The sequence below is a fragment of the Ruditapes philippinarum genome, unplaced genomic scaffold (assembly GCF_026571515.1).
Source record: "Ruditapes philippinarum isolate M1 unplaced genomic scaffold, ASM2657151v2 ctg844_1_1_1_1, whole genome shotgun sequence".
NCBI lineage: Eukaryota > Metazoa > Mollusca > Bivalvia > Venerida > Veneridae > Ruditapes > Ruditapes philippinarum.
Window position 1 is genome coordinate 390,891 of NW_026861977.1, and position 22,482 is coordinate 413,372.

Sequence of the window (22,482 nt, forward strand, 5' to 3'; positions counted from 1 at the left end):
TGTACTGATAACATTAAATGAATATGGTGGTGTCCTATTTTTGGCATTATTTGCAAAACTTTAGGATACACGTGTAACAAAGACGTATATTATACAAATTTTAAACATAGTTAAGCATAGTTAAGTTATTATTTTTATCGGATTACAAAACATTTGATAGTGTTATTCGTACTACTTTGAATATAATCATTTGGGAAAAGTCAGGAAAAAAATCAAGTTAAGAGACAACATTAAATTGTTTATATTTTGATTTAAAGATCCGAACAGATTCGAATCTGAACGAGCTAAATGTGGAATAAAAACCCCCAAAAGGAATAAAATACAGATGTTGTTCATGATAATAAAAGAAGGAAACTTAAAAGATTGATAAACAAACAAACAAGAAAGTTAAAAAAAAACGTCTGCTAGGTTTGATCGGTTCTTTTAATTGACGGTTTTTGGAAGTGTTTTCTATTATTAACAGCAACTAGCACCAGCTTAATCGTACAAAAGGACAAACCCTTTTAATGTAAAACCATGTTATTTTAAAAAGAAATATTCACTGGAAAATGTATCAATATACGCTTTTGACTGAAGAATTTAAGCAAACTTAAACAAATTATTCTAATGTCTGTATGTATGGAAATGTTAGACTTACCTATTTTTAAATTGTTTGTTCAAGATTGCTATTGAGGACTTTTTTCTTGATTATATTCTTAATCAATTGCATTAATAAGCTGTCTGTTCTCTTTCCGGGTACAGGTAGTGTTGCTGCTGAAAGGCGATTATCGTACATTTGTAAAATGTTTACGACGGTTCCAAAACGTTTAATGGTGGGATTAGGACCAAATGTGACAATTGAAGACTTGAACAATATTCTGGTTGAGTTACATTATCCAGCAATTATTTTTATAGCTGTTTTAATAGTCGTTGGTGTCGTTGGCAATGTCTTTATACTTTACGTTTACACAACGAAGTACCCACAATCATCCTACAGAAGTTTCATTTTGTGGTTAGGATGGATAGACCTTGTAGCTTGCAGTGTCGGTATGCCATTGTTAATAGTCAGTATGCTTTACCCGTATATGTTTCCCTCGGAAGCAGCTTGTAAGACGTTGCGTTTTCTGCACGTTTTTCTCGTGGTCAGTTCTGCTTTCATTGTGGTTGTTATTGCATTAGAACGACATCGTAGAATTTGTAAAAGTTTTTCGTTGGAAATAACTCCTGTTAGAATAAGAATGCTGTGTAGTATAGCCTCCATGCTAGGCTGTTTAGTCGCCATTCCGGCGATATTTATATACGGTGATGCCAGCGTAGACACTGGTATTCATAACATTACAGGAATAGAGTGCTTTATCGATCAAGATTATGAACATTCCTTCTTACCTAAAGGGTATTTTATGTTTCAACTATTACTAACAATAATATGTGTTGTGGTAATTGGTATATTGTATTTTCGGATAGGGATTGAAATCTTCAAACATCATCAGTTTATTAGAGAAAATACCTACAATGGACAATATTCCTGTGAAGAAAAAAGTGGTAAGTATGACACTAATTTATTATTAATTTCTTCATCTAGAGTATTAACCATTATTATTATTATTATTATTATTATTATTATTTTTATTATTATTATTATTATTATTATTATTATTGAGAATGACTAAACACGTTTATATTCAAATGCCGCATGTTCTATATCATTATGAAAGTATTATTTTACCTTTTATAATCTAAGTAAATATTTATTCAAACCTAATAGTATTGTTATTTAAGAAATGTTTGTAGATTGGTGTGTTCGATTAAATGATACTACATTCCAATTGAAATGATATTTGAATTGTATAACATATAAATTCCATAGCAAAACCCCAGACCGCTGGAAGGAAAAAAAATTGAAACAGTTGTTACATATAAAAGACACTTAGTCATAACAGTTGTATGTTTTTATTATTATTTTTAAAAATTGGAACATTATGTTTATTAACTTTAACAAAATAATATATAGGACTTACAGAGTCATTACATTTCATAGAATAGAAAACCGATTATAACAATGCTTGGCTAAACTTAATACGTTGTTAAGTATCAATATTGCAGTAGGGTTGGCTGAGTATGGAGAATAGACCGGGACTAGACATAACATCAGAAGCTAATACGATCGTATATAAATCAATGTTGATGTGATCAGGTTATATATTCACATACATCCAACAAGTAACATATACGATATATTTAGAACTATCTATATTTTTCAATGAATTTACAATAACATAATAACAATTGAATATAATAAATCATCAATAAATTGTGAGCAATGTTTTATGGACTGGTAGATGAATCAATGAATACGGACATTTCGCAATTTTGTTCCAAAACATAGATGTTAAAGTCATATCTGCTGAATCGGCAGATGACAATTCCCGGTAGAAACTTATTTGCATTAGTATAATGGGTATTATATGTTTCAGATAAAACACAAAAGACAAACAGCATTCAAATAGAGAAAGATAATGAATCAAACAACAAGGGTCAATTAAAGAATGATCACTCATCAAACAGGACAAAATCTCCAAACAGTTCACCAACTGAAGATATAGAACTACTAAATAACCCATTACAAGATGATATAAATAACTTATATACCAATGTTCGACATAATGGCCCATATGTGAGGAAACATGTAAGAGAAATTAAACACACTGGCCGACGAGTAGCAACGGCAAAGTCAACAAAGACTGATCAACAAAACTCGACTACAAAACTGATGAATTGACAGTCTAGCCAACATTCGTCAACGACGAAGATAACTCATGTACAGTCGGACCAACAAGAAACGACCATTAAACTGACAAACAAACAGGTAGACAGACACGTGTCAAAAACTAAACTGACAAATAATCAGACTGACAGAAAAGTATCGATGACTCAATTGGAAAATAAACAAGTTGATGGACGAATGTTGACATCTGAACAATCAAAGATTCAGACCGACACACAAAAGTCGACAGAAATGATAACAAACATACAGCTTGACCAACAGGATCCGATGATAAAAACATTCAATGTACAATCTGCCCCAAAAGTGTCGACAATAAAGACAACAAATTTCCGGGCAGACCAGAAAGAAACGAAAACTAGAGAAATAGGTGGAGATATAAACTACCATGATCCGGCAGCGAACGTGGCCGATGGACAGATAGACCGGCATGAGCCGATGACAATAGCAATAAATGGACATCCTTCCCGGCAAAAGTTGACAATGAAAACTACAAATTTACAGATAGCGCAACAAGAAGCGAAGACCAAAGAGATTGATGAAGAAATTGACAAACATGAACCGGCAGCGAAAGTGGAAACAGGGCCGGTAAACGGACGGGAAGCAAAAACAAAACAGTTCAATAAACTGAGAAAAGGCAGTGAAAATTCAGTAAACCGTGGACCAAGCTTGCGAACGAAGCGGATAACATTTATGTTATTTATGATCACCTTAGTGTTTGTATTATCCTTTATACCACACTTAGCATTGATATTGCTTAACGCCTTCAATCCTTCCTTCATTCAAGACATGACTCCAACTAAAGTTTCAGTCTACAATGTATTCCTAAGATCATTTGTGATAAATAATATGGCAAACCCGATAATTTACGGATTTTGTGACAAAAAATTCAGATCGGAGTGTTTCAATTGTATTTTCAGATGTTAAAGATGTAACAGATAATCTTGAAATTGTGAAATATAGTTCTTTAGCAAGTTTTCCGAAATTGTCAGTATGAATAAATGATCAATGTATAATTGTATGTTTAAAAGTTAAAGTTATGTTTGTAGAGTCATTGTACGTAAAAGAATTCTCCAAGTGAAATTAGTATTGACATGTTTGTGTCCTTCGCATTTTAACATAACCTTATGTTAACTTGTATCTTATTGACGAATGATATTTTACTAGATTATATGCTTTCCATGAGCAATAAATATGTTATTATGTTACGTACTGAGTTTCACACTAACATATTTTTACAAAGTGACATTAACATTCAAAATATATGCCTTAGGATAGCAATGCAATTGTATCAGTTAAATTATATTAAGTGGTATTCTAAGAGTGATGAATATTATTATGTCAGTGTAATCTCATTTTTATGTACAAAGATAAACATGTATTTTAGCAAAAGATAATCAGTAAAATGACATTCCCTGACTTTTCATTCTTATTATACACTCTTCAATTGTTTTCAAATGTTTTATCAATTTGATATTGATAAAAAGGTTAAGCATATTTGTCAAGTTAAATACATGTCCATTGTTGTATCTTTGTTGTTTATTTTTTACTGTGTTCCGAACATTTTTATTCAATTACTTCAAATTTTAATACATGCAATTATTTTGTTTACTTTTTTAAATAAAAATAGTTTTTATATGATTAAAATATAACATTGTCACTTTGTCTTTTTAATACTTTTGATGCCTCTAAAACGGGCAAACACATCGACCGGTACCGTTCAATTGCTTAAAGACAAGCGGCAATTATAATTTAAAACACCATTATAAACAACGAAAGCGAATTGAACAACTGAAAATAGCAAACTCATTTGTATTGCGCCAGTTAAAGAGAATGCAACAAAAAAGAAGAAGAATGTCGCGACATGTACTCGAAATAATAATATCAAAAAAGTTTCACTTTAAATAAGTGTATAGATTACAATAACTATGCTGAATACAACATATCTCACACACCCTTACATATGCCGACGAAGTATTCTGAACAAGTAGATGTCTCGGAGGCAAATGTTTAAGAAAAATAGTTGGACAAAAATGTCTGTGGTGATACAGAAAAAATCATAGATTTATGTGGCGTCTGTTTTCTAGATAGTGCATGTTTTTGTTGACCAATTACAAAAATGCTAACATGATTTTTTTAATTAATAAAAGACTTTTGGACATGGAAGTCAGGACCAGTACCGCCCATGAACAGCCTCAATCAAACTTAGCCTGAAGCAGTTTCAATTTTGTTGTTTCGGCGTTCTTAAGGGATTCTCTCAACACTATTATCAAAATATATAAAACAATGTGAGTTACAGTGAAGCCTTTTTAGGAAAAAACGAATTTCTGAGGCTTAAAGTGCTTAGACAGTATCAGTCATTTTATTTGCAGATGTTGTTAAACTTTAAGTCTTATAGGCACAGTTTATATAACAATTTTCAGTTTTACTAGCTTTACTGATGAGGGAAGACATCAGGTACTTCTGTGTGGATTATTTCAAACACAGGCGGTATTATGAGTACAACCACCGACATCCCTTAAGGTTACTAAATAGCTTCCTCACAACCATTTCCCTTGCGGGATTTTAACCCAAATTGATAAAGAACAAGTGGTTTGAAGTCAACGAAAGTTCCATTCTACTACATACACCTCAATTATTAAAGTGTAAAATATGTTACCATATAAGTTTCTTTGTAAATAACATTGTATTTTCTGTCTTTCTGTATACATATATTCTTGCAAATACAATACTTCCTTTTAAAATAAACTGCAAAATTATATATTAAGCTTTTTTTCTAAAACTTTCATATGAGAACATGATATTTATTTATTTCGTCCCTTCATCTCTGCTTAGTCATATGAATGTGTAAAACATGAATATTTTAAAGCGTTACATACTGGATTATCATAAATAAAAAAAAAAAATAAAAAGTACATAACACATAATTATTTTCTTTCACTAAATATATTTGATACACGTAGAAAATTTATTTATTGATATTTCAACAGTTTTGTAGTTCAAACCATGTAACACTTTCAATTGTGCCATAAATATTGTTTAATACGTACGCGTTATTTGTTAGCATTTACTTAAACATGTAAATGGTAACTGATAGATAATGTTAAAGAAAATATTGAAACATGACTTGTAAAGAGACTTTGTTGTCTTGTAACTGTTTTCAGTTTTCAACTGTAACAGTTTTTATGCAAATTTGCATTTTTTGTTTGGAAAATCTACTTGCAATTCAATTTCTATGAACTATTTATATGATGATAAATTTATAAGAAACGCTATATATGTTACAAACATCCATTAATGTTTCAGTCAAATACTTTTATAGGATTCTGATAATAAGGTACATAATCTTTCTTTTAAATCTGAAAAAGGACAGATTTCTTCCGAAGCAATGAAAACATAAAAACATTGAAAATTGCAGGTTCTACTTGATTGAGTTAGTTCACGGGAGATAATATAAAACTGCAACATCTTCAAAGACCCTTAGCACCAGTTTAAGTGGTATTCAATTTTATACACTAACATATAGGAATCGATGATCCCGAAAGAACAGAGAAATATAACAACACGGAAGGGAAGTACAGGGTAACGTTTTTCACGACTGCCACACGGTACATGTCAACTACTGATGTGTTTGATAAATGTCTGGAAAGTAGGAGTAAGATCAGTACCTAGAATGGCTAAATAACATAACATTTGAAAGCACATCAAGTAGGTCAGTCACGATTTTTCCTGCTTCATTTTTTTCTTTTCTATGACCGCTATTAATCGAATGAATTTTGAGATCAATTTACAATAACTACGGGGCCAACAGATCGAAAATAATACTCTTTATCATATATTGTGCAAGATATGCGTTTATGTTTAAGTTAAAAAGATGTCAGAAATAAGTGGAACGGATCTTATATTACTAGTTTTAGTATTGATTTTTATATCTCTTATATTACTAGTTTTAGTATTGATTTTTATATTTCTTATATTACTAGTTTTAGTATTGATTTTTATATCTCTTATATTACTAGTTTTAGTATTGATTTTTATATCTCTTATATTACTAGTTTTAGTATTGATTTTTATATCTCTTATATTACTAGTTTTAGTATTGATTTTTATATCTCTTATATTACTAGTTTTAGTATTGATTTTTATATCTCTTATATTACTAGTTTTAGTATTGATTTTTATATCTATATTTATTGTGACAAAAGTCTGTTCTTCCATAATTTGTGCAGTCTTTTAGGTAAAATTATGTCATTATGTAATCTGGAACATACGTTATAGTACATCCCAGTGTAATGCAAATTGTAGATTGTGAGTTTCTTTGCTGTTTTTTTAAAAAACTCTAACATTATCAGTATAATCGCCAGCATATGTAGTTGTATACAACATGTAATTGATACATTACTTATTAAGCGATTACTTGTTGTCTTAAGGATACACTTAACTAAGTATTGTCAAAAAACTATAACTTTAACTCTGGAACTAATTTCAGCAAATTTACAAACAAAACCAAAATGACATGGTTTTATGTTTAGACATAGCTATGTCGCTATGAGAAGAACATTAAAGTTGTTTAAATGTTTAAAGAATATTTAACCTGCATCATGTCGGAATAGAAAACTAAAAATGGTGAAGTTGAATGCATTTGAATCCGGTAATGAGTTGGTTGAGGAAAATAAGCGTAGAGGTTTGTCCGACACAGAATTCGAGAAAAATTGTTAGCGACAGCTTAAACTGATTTGCTTTTGCAACATTACGCATTATAAATAAATACATAAATAAATACATTTTACAATTCAATATTCTGTACCGAAAGACTTCTTTTGATTATGAAAATATTATATAATGTAGACATTTTAGCAAAAGGAATTATTCTTATTTACGTTATAACAGTAGGTATACAAATGCATTTATAATCTTTTATTCGTATCTTTTATCTAACAGACAAACAAGCATTTTGTCATAAAATATCTTATTGTTCATGTATTTAAGTTCTGTTTAATTTTATGTTTGAAATATATCAAAATATCTGGAAAAAAATGATCTATCAGAATCATCAAAACAGCAAATTACATGAAAATTGCAGAGTCGGTTTGATTAATTCTGTACAAGAGGGATAAAAAAGTGCTTCATCCCTCACGCCCCCAAGCACCGGCTTGAAAAAAGTTATGTTTTCAAAATAAAGGTAGCTATGTTTTAAATAAGGGAATTACCACCATAATAATGCTTTTAAAATTTTATGGTTGATGTTTTGCGGGCTTAATTAAATTGTTAGTCAAATAAAGCCAAAGTGACAAAATATACGGAAATACTGATAACAATCTAGAGTTCAATGCTGTTTTGGGATTGGCATTTCGTGATTTATTCTTTAAATGGGGAATATTAAGAAATGTTTTGCGTAATCAATACGGCTTTTGGGTCAATTATATCTGTACGTTAAAGTTGAAGATTGAATACAGGTTTAGCAGGTGCCCGGGGAAGTTGGTGATGTTTCTTTTCAGGAGCATCCCTCATGAATAAATTCAATAAAATTGAGTCAGCAATCTTAAAATAATTTTTGTTGTTTTCATAGATTCCGATAGACTACCTCTTATCCAAAGTTTGTTTCTATGAAGGAGAATCTTTCTTTCTTTCTCTGTCTTTCTTTCTTTCTTTCTTTTGTTCTTTCTATCTTTCTTTCTTTCTTTCTTTCGTTCTTAGTGACAAAGCGTTTGCCGTATGCTGTTTAAGCAGCAACAATGGCTGTAATTGTGTTATTTAGTAAAATATAATCTAATGAAATGTCTCTTTAAGCGATTTGTCTGGAGTTTAAAACTGACATACACTTTTATTTTGGTTTAACGTCGCACCAAAACATGGCGACATTTCAGTTTAATGTTTGTTGGAGTAGCACATCAGCTGCCCCATTATTTCAGGCACGAACGGACACCTGATTAAAACCACCGTCTCGTAAGCAAGCTGGTAGACATACATGTATAAACAAACTTAATGATAATAAATATGACATTTAGCAATGCAATATGAAAATACTTTTATCGTAAAGAAAGCATCTATATAGATTGGACCTTTAATGAATAATGAATATGACCGTTTTATCTTGTAGACATTACTTCCTGTGGCATGTTAAATATGTGCTGATAAAGTCACATGAATATCCTTTTTGTCACAACCATTTCAATATTTGCTATTGTTGCAGACACATATAAAATAAAATAAAAAAGTGGAGAGAATATTGGATCGGATTTACATGGAAGTGAATTTATAAAAAAAATGAATATTAAAATAATTAAGTTTTGTTTTAAAAACAAAACAGTCATTTCAAAACATTAAATGTCATACCTGTGTTTCGATAGCGTGTAAAGCCTTAAATTTAATATTTAATTATTCATATTTTATTTAAATATCAAACAGATGTTGATTTTAAAAGAAAATAGTGTAAATTAGAAATTTAATGACAAAAAGCCGATACGTGTTTTGTGTTAAACAATATTCTTGAAAACACAAACTATGTATTTAATAGTTACGGATATCATTTAACAGAGTACAAATGTTACTGGAAGAGAATCTCTTCCGATTAAACCATTTTCTAAGCAGTTAGCAAGTTCGGGCTTAATGCCTTGCAAGTCACTGACCCTGACACATTGGATGTAAATGACCAATTGCTGTCTAGACTTCTTGTATGGAAATAACTGACTGACCTAATTAGCATTTTATTTTGATGAAATTGCTTATGCTGGCTTACATTGTTTTGAAATTGTTTCGTCAGAAATAATATGCTGTAGACATATTTAATGTTGTTAAATTGGAGACAATTTTGATATTTGTTACTTTAAAGTGGTGGTCCTGAGTATTTCGTAGGCAATTATTGTATACATATTGAAAAATGTTTACCTCAATTCCAAAAAAATTAAGGGAAGGATTAGAAACAAATGTTACAATTGAAGACTTGAACGATATTCTCGTTCATTTACATTATCCAGCGATCATTTTCATTGCTGTTTTAATGGTCGTTGGTGTCGTTGGCAATGTCTTCCTCATTTATGTTTACACAACGAAGTACCCACAATCATCTTACAGAAGTTTCATTTTGTGGTTAGGATGGATAGACCTTATAGCTTGCATAGTCGGAATTCCATTGTTAATAGTCAGTATGCTTTATCCGTACGTGCTTCCGTCTGAAATAGCATGTAAGACATTACCTTTTCTGCACGTTTTTCTCGTGGTCAGTTCTGCTTTCATTGTGATTGCTATAGCAATAGAACGACATCGGAGGATTTGTCAAACATTTCCGTCGGAAATAATTCCTATTAGAATAAAAAAGATGTGTAGTATAGCATCTGCGTTAGGCTGTTTAGTCGCCATTCCGGCGATATTTATATACGGTAGTGCTAGAGTTGACACTGGTGTTCATAACATTACAGGAATAGAGTGCTTTATAGATCCGGATTATGAACATTCCATTCTGCCTAAAATATATCTGATATTTCTATTAACACTGACCATAATATCTGCTGTGGTTATTGGTATATTGTATTTCCGGATTGGGGTTCGAATCTATCATCATCACCAGTTTATTAGAGAAAATACATACAACGGGCAATTTATCTTTGACGACAAATGTGGTAAGTGTGATCATCATTAATTATCAACTTTTCAAAAAGAAATATTATGGATTAATAAATGATATTTTTCAAAGCGGACACAGTCAGCCCAAGCTAAAACTTAACGAATTCATAATTTTAAGAATAGTTTTCTATAATGCAGTCAGAGAAATTTTATTGCAAATCAGCATAACCACTTTGTCGATTAAAACGCGTGCCATTGTATGAACATATATCTAAACATTTCTAAGGATTGGATAAAAGTGTAAAGTCTGTGAGTAAAGATACAAACCATTGTAAAACATATAGTTAGTTAGTCCTTCGGTCTAGGACTTAAGATAAACTTACGACTTTATATGAAACACAGCCCTGTACTTTGAGACAGGGGATTTGTAACACAGAATTTAAAACATTGGTTCAGTGGATTTAATCATTTAGAATATTTCAATTTACTTATACAAATTTATCTATTTAACTTTTATTGTCTAAAAGATTGGATTTAACTCAATACAGGATTGGAGCAGTGCCTTAAGACGCTTGCAGAAATCATGATAAGAAAATAAACAAATATCGTTTTGTTTTTTTTGCCGATTATTACATTTTTTATAAATTAGGCATAAATCGGTGTGAAATGATGAATTAGACCTTTTAAAGTTCATTCCGTTAGGTAAAAGGCAAGATTTTAGCATTTTATTATTCAAGCGCTTTGTCCGGTTTATACCGGAATACGGTATTGAGTGTGGTGCTCCAATCTTTTTTTTAGTCACACTCTAAAAGATTACCTGCATTTTGTAATGTATCATTCATTGCAGACAAACCTGCACAGATAAGTAACAAGGCAAGTGAGATTGATAAAGATACAGCATCAACAAACGAAAGTCAATTGAAGAAATCTCCTTCAGTAAAGAGAACAAAATCTACAAACAATTCAGTTATACAAGATATAGATTTACTAAATAACCCGTTCGGAGATGACATGTATCGCTTATATTCCAATTTCCTACACGAAAGCTCAAAAATGACAATGTTTACAAGAGGAACTAGAGAGACTGACCGACTAATGCAATCAGGAAAGACAACGATTATAAAGACTAATCAACAGAAGTCGACGATTAAAATGATAGAAGAACAGTCTGACAGACATGTTTCGACGATGGAAATGACAAATATGCAAACGACGACTAAACACACAAATTCTTACGCTGACAGACACGTAACGCTGACTAAACTGACAAATGAACATGCTGACAGAGAAGTGTCGATGACTAAACTGGCAAATGAACATGCTGAAAGACAAGTGTCGATGACTGAACTGTCAAATGAACATGCTGACAGACAAGTGTCGAAGACTAAACTGACAAATGAACATGCTGACAGAGAAGTGTCGATGACTAAGCTGGCAAATGAACATGCTGACAGACAAGTGTCGATGACTAAACTGACAAATGAATATGCTGACAGACAAGTGTCGATGTCTAATTTGGCAAATATGCTTACTGACAGACAAGTGTCGATGACTAATCTTGCAAATATACAAGCTGAGAGACAAGTGTCGATGTCTAATCTTGCAAATATACATGCTGACAGACGAGTGTCGATGTCTAATCTTGCAAATATGCATGCTGACAGACAAGTGTCGATGACTAAACTAACAAATGAACATGCTGACACACAAGTTTCGATGAATAAACTGGCAAATATGCATGCTGACAGACAAGTGTCGTTTACTAAAATGACAACTATGGAAGCTGACAGACACAGGTCGATGACTAAACTGGCAAATGTGCATGTCGACAGACAAATGTCGGTGCCTAAACTAAATAAACAGACTGATAGACAAGTGCCGATGCTAAAATTTGCAAATAATTTGACTGACAGACAAGAGACGCCATCTCTACTGATAAATAAACATCCTTATGGACGAGAGGCTATGTCTAAACTGATATCAAGATATACTGAAAGACGAGATTCGATGTCTCCACTGGTAAATTCACATCGTGACAGACGAGAGTCGTCGACAACAATGATAACAAATATTGAGTTGGACCAAATAGAACCAATGACAAAAACAATAAAAGGACAGGCTGAGCCACAAGAAGTGATAACTGAGACAAATTTAGAAGCAGAACTACAAGAGGCGACGGATAAAGAAGTTGTCAGAGAAATTGACCAAACTGGGACCGGAGCGAAAGTGAACGAAAGGCAGATAGAACGAAAGGTATCAAGGCTGAAAGAAAGAAAGGTGTCAAAGCTCAAAGTAATCAATAAACTGGGGAATGTGAGAAAGAATCCAGTCAAAGGAAGGCCAAGCTTGCGGACGAAGCAAATCATGTTCATGTTGTTTATGATTCCTGTTTTGTTTGTATTATCCTTCATACCACATTTAGCCTTGTTATTGCTTAAGGCATTCAATCCTTCTTTCTTTAATGATATGAGTCCAATTGAAGTTTCAGTCTACAATGTTTTCCTAAGATCATTTGTGATAAATAACGTGGCAAACCCGATAATTTACGGATTTTGTGACAAAAAATTCAGATCGGAATGTGTCGACTGTGTTTTTAGATGTTAAAGGTGTGGCAGATGGTCATTTCATTATGGAAAATATTCCATAAATTGAAAGAGAAACAAAATGGAAACTTAGAAGCGCAAATTCGCAAAACTAAAAATTTTGCAGCCTCAATTTGTTCGAGTCTGTTCATGAACAGTAATTGCAAATGTAATTTACCATCCACGCCCCCTAGTACTACATGAAACAAAAGTCAACATTTTGATATCAAGGTGTTTAGTTAATGTTAATAAGGACAAATGACCGATATGTCATATGTGTTTTAAATTTATATGATATATATTTGTTCATATATTTTATTATGAACTCTCAAGCATAATAATTAGATCTATTACAAACATTTTTAATGACTTATGAATGATTTGTTGTGTTTTTTTTTTTATCTTTGTCTTTTTGTTTCTTGATATTATATAAAACATGTATATGTTGGAAAAAAATAAATGTGTGCGTAAAATTATGTTATTTGCAGAAGCTGTTAAAACTGAAAATTATATATTCAAAATTACTCGCAAAACACATTATTGTTTCCATGTTCTTGATCCTTAAGATTAATATTTTATCTCTAATGGGATAAATGTTTACGGATTGTACATTTTACAACATTGTCATCTTTAATGTATAGTATTGAGCCGGTATACGTATTTTATGTTTTTCGAATAACAAGCTTTTATACTATAATTTATTATAAGCATATGTTGATCTGTTTACTATGTATATTGAAGATATTTGCTATACTCAAGAACTTAAGTATATGGATTAATTGAAACATTATACAGGAACTGTACGATGATTTTCAAAATAGAATAAGTCTATTTCCAGAGCCGAAAGCCAACGGCCAAGGTGAATATCATAACATAAGCCAAATCCATAGACTTTTGGTATTCGCCGACATTTCATACAATAACTGTTTTCTTGTATGATGTAACTAAAAATCTTCTTTTTGGTAAGTTTTCCCTTTTTCTTTCCACGCATATAAGCGGATGGAATAACAGTTGATGTGAATTATGATATATATAACTTGTATTATTGTTATTATTACGCTTTATATATAAAATTGTGCTTTAAGAGTAATCAAAGCGTATTGTTATATTAAACAAGTTCATTTTTTTCATTTCATGTGTGTTCATGTTAAATATACTGAATGTACAATGTTGTATCTTTATAATTCTATGTTTAATAACAACCAAATATTTCATGACAATAATTATTTGTAAATAATAATTTCAGGTCAGGTAATGTGTGTGCAATGAAAAAACTAAATATGAGGAAATGTGAAGAAAATTGACATAAGATTGGTGACTTTTTGGGGGTGGGGGAGGGGAAGGACAAAGAAATAAAACGATATTACTAAAACTACTGTTTTAATAGAACACTCAATAAGAAACGGTTAATTTTTGAAAGATACCTCTTGTTACACATTATGTAGCAAAATAAATCGCATTTTCATATATTTTCTTTCTTAAATTGTGTTGCTATGTTAAATAGAATCTGAATAGATATGAAATAATACTTTTATATCAAGTTATAATACTTGCCATTTTTTCATGATATATTTTTTTTTAATTTGACAAATTGTAATTTTAACAGGAGGTTTCCATTTACTTAAAATTAAAATCTTATTTCATAAAATTGAGTGTTTTTAAGTAATGAATCTATCATTTTTCGCCCACCTCCCCCCCCCCCCCCAACAAAAAAAAATAATGTCTTGTTCAATTTGCAGTTCATCATTATTTTCATTTAATATGTTAATACCTTTCAATTTGTATAATTATATTATTATATACAAGATAATCAAGCTTATGGACTTGTGGACTCATAACGTTGATTACTTTCTATTGAGTGAATCCTAAAAAATGTATAGAATTTTTAAAATGAAATAAACAAAAAACCACCACAAACTAGCAAATCCATCAACGAACAATAGAAAAGCGTTAGGCCATTCGCATATATTGATATTTAAATACATATAGAAAGGGCAAGAGTCCAAAGAGTACAAATCCGTAAAAAGAAGGCTATTCACCAATATAGTTTCAAGCTGGCATCTCTTGTATGTTTTGTGTGATAGCTGGGACAAAGTAAGCTTGAAAAATTATGTAGAACAAAAAAGGAATAGAAACGGAGTCAAAATGAAGACATTATTGTACAGTATACGCAACTTTGATGCGATTATTACACTTCTTAAGGATGACATTTCAAATATTATAGCATAAAATCGGCTATTTTACCCTATTTTGCCCATGTTATAACGGGACCAAAACCATGTGTTAACAAAGTCACGCGCTTTTGTTATAGCCCGGTTTTACCTATGCGCAATACATACAGGGCCAAGTAAAAAAAAAATGACGATTTGGTCTGTTTGCAAAAGTGTTACATTAAAATTATTGATTCGAGGGCCTCAATCGCATAACGGCAAGCAGCATTCAAGTAACTATGCCGGAAATACGGTATATAGACATCGCCGCTAATCTTGGTTGTCGCCCTTTTTAAGAAACGGACAGTTGTCAATGTAAACAAATAAATGTAATCCAGTTTAACCCTCAAATTAAGTTACAAAACAAGATAACACAAAATGAATATGAGAAAATGTTGTTTTATTGATGTTTATATTGATAAATGATCTTTATATTTCTTTGAGAGAATAATGTTTAGTGTATAAACTTGTGAGCTTGATTCTGTGGTCACTGACCTTTTTTTCTACCGGCAATCTGAAATCATTCTAGGAATTTCTGACGGTAATGTTTTGTCTTGGGCAGGGTAATTTAATGTTGTTTTTTCTTTAATTCATAAAATTTCCAATGTTAGGCTTTGTTAAATCAATTAAAATTCGATTTTTTGATCGGTTCTGAGCATTTGAATTTCCCAAGTAGTTGGGCCCGGAAAAATAAAACGCATACGTAAAACATGTATAATTGGATAAATACCGTCCAAGCACAAGGATTTAATGTATGTGTTTTGTATTAAATATACGTCATCTTCTTAAGAAATTTTATGCTATAATAGCGTCTACACACGTTTATTTCGTGTTATAAAGTCTGCAGAGTCCCTCGGAACTGTTGGAGCTCTCGCCCCTTGGGCACCAACCGTTCCTCAGGACTCTGCATACGTTATAACACGAAAAAACGTGCGTTAACCCTGTATTGTTTAGTAAGGTTAGTTTTTCACTAAAACTATGCAAAACAGAAGACAATAATTCAAAATGAATTGTTGAGATATCATTATTTTTTGTAAATTGCATTCTTCCTCAATAAGATAGCTCGAAGTTGATATCTCGGACACGTTTGTCGTTATTGACAAAAAATACTATGAAAAATAACAAAGTAAATAAGTATGAGGTGTGTAATCATTATAGCAGATTACACTCTCTGTGTGAGATATATCCACCTAAGATGTGTCAAGTTGATGTCTCAATGTTTTTTCTGTTTTTTTAGTGATGACAAACATAAAGCATGACAATAACAAAGGCAATAAGTGAACACATGTGTTACCTCATGAAAGCCAACTGTATGTTGCAGTTACGCACTGTGTAGCAGGACAAACACACACACACATCATAAATAGGGCAAAAAGCGTTTTTTATTCAAGGACCACAACTCAGCAAAAAGTACTTGACCTATCGATCAATCCTGTAAGTTTCAATGAAATTGCATGATTTGTATAAAAGGAGTAGTCCGGACAAACTTTACAAATAAAAATTATCCGTAAAAAGTTCGTTAATATCTCTGATAAAAACATAGAACCATAAAGAGCCGATGACATGTACAACTAGAATTGAAACTGATCATTCCTGTAAAGTTTCGATGAAAAAGCACCATTAGTTTTTGAGTAGTCCAGACAAGTTTTGTGATGGACAGACAGATAGACGGACGACGAACGTGTGATACCTAAATGTCGCCAAAGAACAATCACTAAATTAAACCAAGTGCGGGTAGAGTTATTATGTTTGTGCATTGCACATTTTCTTTATGAGATCAATCCACCTGTAAGTAAGTTTGTATCTCTTTTGTGTTTCGAGTAAGTTACGACGAACATCCTTAGCCTTTAAGGGGTAAAAGATATAGAGCAGCCAGAATCTTTTTTTGAACAACCAACCCAACCCCCACACACCCCCAACAAAAAAATCAACAGTATTTATTGGTGCATATTTTAGATGTTGTATGATAATGAGAACATAACAGTCTGTTTTTTTCTGTTTCCCTAAAGATGTTTTTATTTATTTTAATTTCTCTACTTTGAGTTATTTTTAGCCCAGGCTCAAGTGATTACCCAGAATTCTTTTTCTATGGAAAACAACAGATTTCCAAGAATAAAATTTGCTAAACTTCCTGGAATGATTTATGTTTTCCGTTCATAAATAACGAAGTTTTATATCACAGCCGGGAAGTTTTAATGGGCCGATTTATACATTAATATTGAAGGTTAAGCCTAGTTAAGTAGTTTTAAAAATTTAAATATTTTTAAATTGAAAAACACTTTTTTTTATTATTTAAAATTCCTGTTCCATCTTTTGGTTTATTAAAACCAAAATTTTAAAAAAACATATGGTGACAACCAACATTTAAAGAAAAACTTTGTTTGCAAAATTTTTCTACTAATTGATTAATTTTTTCTATTGATATTAAAAAGTTCTTATTTTTTCCCGGGGGGTTTTTTAGTACGAAATGAAATCAAAAAAGGGCACGTTAAGGAAAAAATAAACCGTAAAAAAAACCAAATTAAAGGAATTGTATCAGTAAGTTTTGAGTTAATCACAAACAAATATGTATTCTTAAACATTATTTTACATTATCGTTGGAGACTTAAGAAAATACAAAAACGTTTCCTTCAACAGCAACAAAATAGATTTCAGACTTACTTGATTAAATCTGACAGTTCGTACATCTGAAGTGTTTCAGAACAGGTGCAATTCTTCTGAAAGTCGTCTGCTGGAAAACAATCTGTTTTACATTTCTTGAAATATAGTGTTTAGCATTTTACTTGCTAATACAGCAAACGTTGACCTTTGACAATTTATTTGAAAATGAGCATAAGGTATCACAAAGGTGTACAAGCTATTTGCATGTTTTAATTGTTTATTAAAAAAAATAACCATTTTTGTATGATGAAAACATCTTCCAAAGGGGTGATCACTTTAAGGCAAGGCAAACAACAATAATGTTAGAAAAAACAGCTTGCAGGCTCAGTTTGATCTAGCCTGATAAGGCGAAGTGTATAGCCGAACATTTATATCGCATGACTAATTTGTAATTTATTATACATGTATATACAAATGATAATCTGCACTTTCCATGGTACTTAGATAAAAGAAAATAACTTCCGTAAAGAACGATTATCGATAGCAGGCGAGGAGTCCAAATTAATGATGAAGCCTTAAGAAATACAAGACTGAAAAAATGCTAAATGAAATTTATTTTTGCATTCTAACATCATACTGTATTTGTTGAAATTTGTTGAACTTATATTTGCTTTGATTTAAAAGATAATTGTGAGTATTCTACGCCGCGTGGAATTATTGGATACTTTGATTGTTGTGATTCTGGGTTTCACAATGAAGCTAGGTACGGCTTGCGTAATTATTTTGAAAAACTGCAATTATGTTGTAAAATTGATAACTCTAAACTCTTTCGAATCGTAAATTTCGTAAATTACTTATTTTTGAAAAACATTGCATAAACAGCGTGTGTATTCATTGACCTATTGAAAATATAATGACTATTCCATTCGTCACTTGAAGATAATATCATGATTATTTAGGCCGTAGGCTTTTTGTTTCCTTCTTGATTTCCGGGAAATATACGAGATTCTTGCAGGAAAAAAGTCTGGGCTATTCGCTATTATTTTAAGGGATTTTGCGGAAAGATTTTGCATGTACTATGTCAATTTCAAAACATTATATTGATATTGGAATGTCTGTTTTCAATTGGTATGTTAACAGACTTACAAATAGATAGATAATGCTAACATATAAGTAGAAATAGAAGTTACAAAATGTAAGTAAGTGGATGATGCTAAGTGAATTTTGATAGCAAACCAACACATGAGCGAAGTGTACATATGTGTTCGGTGTGTCATGACAGTTAAATACCGATAATAATACTATGTCTGCATTAACAAAAGACTCAGGTATTACCAAGCAATTGTTACGCAATGTCTTCTTCTGGCAAAGTCTTAAAAAACACTTCACATTGAGTAGCAAAGTCTATGTATAACTTCAGCAAAATAAGTTTCAATACATACTAAAATAAAGCTTCTATACAAAATTAAAATGTACACGTGATATAACCTTCTTGACGTTATAACAACTATTCAATTTTCTTAATGAATTAAAGCCACTTTTATAAAAAAAATAACTTGCCATTTGTCCTTTTTAGCCTGACAAAGAGAGCCATGTGGTCATTAAATCTTAGAATTCATCTCAAGTATTTGGCACAATGAAAGAAGATATTTTATAATAACGAACAAAATGTCATATAAAACTTATCTTATATACAATTGTAGATAAATTTCTTCTATGCATAAATGGTTATATATGTGTAGTATCTCACAGAATGCCATTGATTCTACTCAGGTGCCAATTTGTTCCTGAAATAATATATACAGAAGCTCACCTGAAAAGTATCACAGGGGAAAGAAAGCAAGGAATAGTCTCCATAAATTTAGTCGTGTCACGAAAAAACCAACATAGTGCATTTGCGACCAGCATGGATCCACAACAGCCTGCGCATCCGCGCAGTCTGATCAGGACCAATGCTGTTCGCTTACAAACCCAATAACAAGTAGAGAAACTGATAGCGAACAGCATGGATCCTGATCAGACTGCGCGGATGCGCAGGCTGGTCTGGATCCATGCTGGTCGCAAACGCACTATGTTGGTTTTGTCGTGACACGGCTCAATTAAGAACCAGAATACCCATTTCAGCAAAAACATATTGGAGTGCTCTTCGAAGGATTTTAAGTATCATAAACATTCAATGCGAACAAAATCTGTCAAAATTCCAAGAAATTACTTTTCTGGCTATGATTATTAATTCCTACGCTACGTGCATCTAAAATGTTTTCAGACAGGTACAGTGCAGACAATTTATCATCTTCTGAAAATGACTTTTTAAAATTCTGAAAAGTGTTTGAAGTATTTTATAGAGATCATCACAAAGTCATCCAGGAATGAAACGTAAGGCTAGTTTAATAATTCTCTAGCAGTAATCCACATGGTGATCATGTTTTATACCAATCGTATCATATTCACCAGCTAATATTGTTTGCCGCAGTTTCAGTAATACTTGAACGAAAAAGTGCACCTGTGTTCTCTCATAATCCATGTACGGTTATTAAAGAAGCAAATGTGTTACGAAGAAAAATAACATGTAGGGGTACAAAAGGAGACCCATGAGTTTTTTTTTTTTTTTTCAAAACAGTAGACAAGGCAGCGAATAGAATAGTTACTTTGTCTTTAAAAAAAAGAGAGTTATTCTATATATCAGATGAATTCTCAATTCTGAAAGTTGTAAAAATATATATCTATCTCGAAATAAAATATTAATCAAACGATATCAATGTAAATGAACGTTGCTGTTGTCCAATCCATTTCTATTATGTCTTCTTACGTTAATGTCCATATTGTTTACACATGGAAACATATAATAAAATATTATTAAACTAAATCAAACTCGCAAATCTTTCAAGAAAAATTTACAGACTCCGGAAAAAATGTTGTTGAGTCTTGTAGGAATGTATATTTATTTTAAAACACAAACACAGTGCACATGCATTCGAGCAATAATGCAATTGTTCGTTTTGTTAAATTACTGTTTATATCGGCGGGGAATTCCTTTTTATACTGTTGTTATTATTTTTATTCACTTGTTTTGAGAAGCATTTCTGTTAATACATGATAATTTATTCTAAATGTTATTGTTAATTTAATTATAAGATAGCTGTCAACTACATTGACACTTTTATCTACTAACAATTTCACTTATGGTATGTTTTTATAAGACTCGTTTTTGTTGTTTTCCCCTAAGAAATGTTTAACGCAAGTCCTTTTTTATATGATGAATGAAAACAGCCAAATGCGTCACATTTCAAATATGACTATGTCGATATCCCTGTTTAATTTTAAACAACATACATATTACATAATATTTCATATAAGTCAATCCAACAAGATTTATTCAACATTTGCGCTTAGTAAAAAATTGTTATGCCCATAAAACACTTTTTAATCATAATAAAAATAACGAAAACCCTCCTGCAGACGCGGATGTTTATGAAGCATTTTTTTTATAAATCTTTATTATGAAAAGATTTACAAATAGAAGGTATTTATCAGAAAAGAGAAAATTGACGTTGATTGCCTTATTTACGGGGGGTAATAACAAATTTGTGTTACATAAACAAATGCACTGCTGCCAAATTTCTTCTACAGATTTTTTATCAGAAGAAATAAAAACACTTCTATAGCTGCATCTAGTCAACGCCATTGAATATGTATTCTATATGTAGAAATAGGCGTTAAATCAAGTTTTCAAGTTTCAAGTTTAGTCAGTATAAACGTTATAAACAACATTGGTGTCTGTAATCAACTTAAGTATATACCGGTATCTAACCATAATCATACAATGGCTGCTATTGAATTATAATACGTGACAAAATAAATTTCTCATATTTGACACTATACTATTCTGTATATCTCCTTTATTTTACAGACCTTTCTGTGTAACGTTAACAACTTATGAATGCGACTGGAAACGCTCCTGACTTACCTATCTTATAAGAATCACACAATATGATTTAGGTATTTAGATATTGAAATGGTTTCTCCGTGTACTAGTTCTACCCTTTTATCATTTAAGTTTTTCTGATATGCCTGTTATGCAGTTAAAATTTGAGTTAATGTTTATATTTGAGAAATACATTTTTTTTCTGGCTGTTTTCATTGAGACACAGGCAAAATTTCCATTTCTTAGTATAAAAGTTTTCTTTCATCATTCTGTTAAAGGGATACTCAGGCAAATTATTGACTTAGACTTGTTTCAAACAAACAATATCAAAATATATGTTATTGAAACTTCCAGGGGTTTGTTCAAGCCACATGAGTTGTTTTAAAACTACCCGGTGATTCTGTCGTCTTCTAAATTTCGTTCAACATATTTAGAAATATTTTCGCTTCAAACCCAAAATATATAGAATTTCTATAGAAATTAATGCCGGGACTTTAAAAATGTCAATTTAGCGTAAATTGAGTACATAAGATCATTTTAATATTTTTGTCGTTAATTTGCCTGAGTATCCCGTTTAAAGTCAGACGTTGGAGCCATGAACATTTAAATAGGAAACGATTGCCTGTACATCTATGCCGATAAGTATTCGTAAGATATATATCATTAAAATAATAAAGTCACAGCAATAACACGTATAATATCATTTTTTATTTTTCCAACGTTTCGGCAAATGTATGCCTTTTTCAAGGTAAATAAATAATAATAATATCAACGGACGTGACGTCGTAATTTTACAATTAACGTCACGCCCACTTTAGCGGAAAAACGAACAAATACGAA

At 31.4% G+C, this 22,482-nt stretch overlaps 1 protein-coding gene and 1 pseudogene across 1 annotated transcript; both read left to right on the top strand.

Annotated features, from left to right (window-relative positions):
- On the top strand, positions 1-4,344 carry LOC132717507 (uncharacterized; annotated as a pseudogene).
- Positions 4,345-8,960: 4,616 nt separating this feature from the next.
- LOC132717520 (uncharacterized) lies at positions 8,961-14,583 on the top strand. Its single transcript, XM_060701008.1, has 2 exons — positions 8,961-10,380; positions 11,172-14,583. Exons 1-2 carry the CDS (start codon positions 9,642-9,644, stop codon positions 12,926-12,928), a joined length of 2,496 nt encoding a protein of 831 aa, XP_060556991.1. The 5' UTR covers positions 8,961-9,641; the 3' UTR covers positions 12,929-14,583.
- The last annotated feature ends 7,899 nt before the right edge of the window (positions 14,584-22,482 follow it).

Bases quoted from the DNA above. Each gene is read 5' to 3' on its own strand.
- LOC132717520 (XM_060701008.1), top strand. From the start codon at position 9,642: ATGTTTACCTCAATTCCAAAAAAATTAAGGGAAGGATTAGAAACAAAT. The intron at 10,381-11,171 runs GTAAGTGTGATC...CATTCATTGCAG, and splicing joins TATCTTTGACGACAAATGTG to ACAAACCTGCACAGATAAGT.